This window comes from Monomorium pharaonis, chromosome 2 (genome assembly GCF_013373865.1).
Source record: "Monomorium pharaonis isolate MP-MQ-018 chromosome 2, ASM1337386v2, whole genome shotgun sequence".
Taxonomy (NCBI): domain Eukaryota; kingdom Metazoa; phylum Arthropoda; class Insecta; order Hymenoptera; family Formicidae; genus Monomorium; species Monomorium pharaonis.
This window is the reverse complement of record NC_050468.1, coordinates 3,221,999-3,225,719: the sequence shown is the minus strand read 5'-3', so window position 1 is coordinate 3,225,719 and position 3,721 is coordinate 3,221,999. Positions and strand designations below refer to the sequence as shown.

The 3,721-nt window shown below is 39.5% G+C and overlaps 1 protein-coding gene across 1 annotated transcript in view; it reads right to left on the bottom strand.

The window, feature by feature from the left end:
• Positions 1 to 2,565: 2,565 nt before the first annotated feature.
• LOC105834085 (glycosyltransferase 25 family member) overlaps positions 2,566 to 3,721 on the bottom strand; it is a 48,327-nt gene continuing 47,171 nt past the window's right edge. The window contains exon 6 of the mRNA XM_036282717.1: positions 2,566 to 3,173. Within this exon, the coding sequence (XP_036138610.1) occupies positions 2,996 to 3,173 (178 nt within the window). The 3' untranslated portion in view covers positions 2,566 to 2,995. The remainder of the gene's footprint in view (positions 3,174 to 3,721) is intronic.

Sequence of the window (3,721 nt, the reverse complement as noted above, 5' to 3'; positions counted from 1 at the left end):
TTAAATTGTAACACGAATAGAGCAAAATATCAGTTGACCCCCGGTAACTGCAATTACCGTAAAAGAAATAGCTAGGATAGCTACTGTAATTCAAAGGCATACGAATGCAAACGCACTAGCGATGCGCAATGCGACATACGCGATATTACAAAATAAGCCGTAACGCGAACTCAGCACGCACGCTTATAACCAAACGTAAATGTCCAACGAGCAAAACATTGACAATATGGACACACGTTCACCAACGGGGACAGACGTAGCGGGACGGTCGACACGCTCTCCGCCACATGCGTCACCCCGCATAATCCGGAAAAAACCCGAAGAAGAAGCACAAGAGCTTCAGGACTCATACGAGCAAAGTGGAAATACACCGGCAACGCCACAAATAAATAGGCGACCGATATACCCCATGGAGAACATGCTCCATGAGCTATTAATTGAAATTCGCGAACTTCGTTCTCAACTTGGAAATCGAAACGAAGTCCACTCTCCGCCAAGGGAAATGGCCAGGAATACGCGACGCCTTACTAGCCACGCGCTAGATCCTTCACATGGGCGATCGCTCAGAGATTTACGGCACCAACACGGATTTCACATCCAATATTCAAGTTTAAAAGAAGCACGAAATATAATCCCCGAGATTAATAAGACTTCGAGGGATTGGGCAACTCAACATTATGAAACAATCGCAAAAGCGAGCGCAGAAGGAAAGGTCAAGAGACCTAATCCATGAACCAATGGATACAAGAAAGAGGTCCAAACTAAATCTCAACAGAATAATCATAAACCGACTCCCCAATACGAAAAGTGCGGGAAAACTGGCCACAATGAACGAGAATGTCGAAACATGCTAAACAGTTTAAATTACCGAGACCGAAAGGACGCTCTCGCGTAAATACATTAAACGCATACTGTAATTACTGCAAAAAATCCGGACACGCCCGGAACAAATGCTGGAAATTACATGGGCACCCTAAAAAGAAAGGTGACCGTTGGCCCAAAGAAAGAGTCAAAGACGATAAAAAGGCTGAAGCTAAAAATAGCAAAAATAAAAATAAAGAAATTAAAAAGTCAAAATGCTCGGAATCAGCGAGCAGCAACAGCAATGAGAGCTCGAGCGATGACTTGAGTTCGGCGCACACAGCCGCAGCGTATCAAGTTACGCATGTAAAGCAAGACGCACACAAAGACAGCGGACTTGACTTAGTCACGCTTCTAATACGAGAGACCAAATCAGGAAAAATCGACGTGTTATTCGATTCCGGAGCCACACTCTCGTTGATAAAAGTAAAAAATTTGAAAGGCGAAACCAAAATACGCCATGAAAGAATAGCCCTCGGGATAACAGGCCACAAGGTCTACACAATAGGAAAAATACAGGCGACCATCGAGCTAGGCAAGCATAAGATAAAGCATCCGATGTACGTCGTAAAGGATGATTTTCCATTAGAATATGATGAGACTCTCCGCCGCGGGAGATCCAAAAAACTAGACGCGAAATGGACAGGACCCTACGTAATCATTGAGAAACACTCAGACGCAAATTATACAATAAAAAAGAGCAGGACGTCAACGCGTGTACACACAAATAGATTAAAACCGTTCATAGAAGCATAATGAAAAAGAAAGAAGGTAAAACCGAAACGAGGAGACACCTCAGAAGAAGACAAAAACAAATTTTATAATAGGGCACACACATTTTAACATTCAACACACAATTAAACATTCTATTTTGCGCATAAATCGTGCCATTTAAGTCAAAAGCAAATTTTTTTGCGAAAGATTGTACATCCGACACCTTGTAATGTAATTATTGTAATTATTATTGTAATTGTAGTTTATAAGCGTCAAAAAACGAAAATTGTAAACAATCTGACATACGACGACGCGATATAACTAAATAAGCGAAAAAGCGAAAATTCAGTACCCTCATTTTCTTTTTATCAGGGGGGAGGAATGTTATGAGTGACACACTCATAACGATAAATAAGGTGTCAGTAGCACGATGACATAAGTCGGTCAGCTGCAGCAGTCAGCATCGAGCGCATCGCGCGAGGTTTCGCGCAATCCGCTTGACAATTAGCGCAATGCTTCTTAGACAGCACTTGCTGTCTAAGCAATAATTTGAAATACTGACCGATTTACGCCCTCACGCAATCCTCCCCTTCTTTTGATCCAACTACCAAATTATCGGATATATAAACCGGCGAAAGAAAGTGAGGAGCGGGTCAATCCGAAGTAGACAAACTAAGACAACACACGACACTCTGCTTTGCGGGGTCGTGTATCGCCGAGATAACTCATTGTAAATACACAACCACGACACCCTGCTTTGCGGGGTCGTGGACAACGCGCTCATAGACGCGACACTCTGCCTTGCGGGGTTGCGATCTATTCACTGTAAACAAATACAAGAATAAAAGTGTTTAATACAAATAACGGTGTAAGTGATCAAATACCTTCCTCGCGAGATCTCTGGCAGCGATCCCAAAATCGTACTCACAACGAGGGGTACAATAGTGGTGGCAGCGATGGGATACAACGAGGGGTACAACACAAGTATAGTTTCCTTTTGAGCAATAGTTTAATATAAAAATATTTACATTTGCAAGCTAAAATAATTACAGCATCCAGTAAACAAGCAAATATCATTAACATTTTAGAGATTAGGTTAACAGTTCGCAACGCAAAAGTCCTCATGTGACCTTATTGACCTTTTATCAATTGACCTTAGCAATTATCAATCGGTTACTTACCAAATAAAAATGCATTCAACGTGAAAAAAGTAATTGTTATAACATTGTTATTTATTCAAGATGTCCTAAAATACCGCCTCTCCCTTATTTTATGTTAAAAAACTTTTGTTTGAAGAACTCTCTCTTTTTACTTATTATTAAATTTACTTATTATTAAATTTACTTATTATTAAATTTACAAATCGTTGACAGTTGATTTCGTTGATTACTTTTTTCTCTTTTTATCATTTCTTTTTTTATTATAGTTCCTCTCGGTTTTCTAAAGTGATAAGTGGAGAAGCATCCTGCACAAGTTTTGAATCTTCCGTGTCGCTAATGTGACCATCTTCGCCGGTATAATGCGTTGGATAAATTAAAAGTGGATTCGTTGATAAAATAATCAAATCCCGAGTAGGAAATTGAGCCGCCCAGCGTTTCCTGTCGAAATAACACAACGTCAAATGAATATTAAGATCCATTCAAGTTATTCATAATAAGAATAAATTACATAATGTAGACCGCAATTTTCGGAACATTCAATAGAATTTTACTAAATTTATTATTATATACAGAGAGATTCAAAACATCCTTTTATCATTAAAATGTCGTATTCCTGATTTAATTCTGACACAATTTTTTCTTTCCCAAAATTTTGTCTGAAGTTTAGTTTTTAAATTATTAAAAAAAATAGTTGTCGAGGTACGAGTCACGTATAAAAGGTAGACAAGGGCGGCGCAACTCACCGTCAGACGCGGGCATATAAACGGGGCACTTGGTGTAATCAATCAATATCTATACATAATACGCGTATATATATGTTTTAGGAAAGGAAAAATCGTCTCAAAATAAAGTCAGGAATACGACATTTGAAAAATAAAGACTTTTTCGTTGGTATATGTTTTCTCTCTTCATCCTCTCTCTCTCTCTCTCTCTCTCTCTCTCTCTCTCTCTCTCTCTCTCTCTCTCTCTCTCTCTCTCCCCCTCTC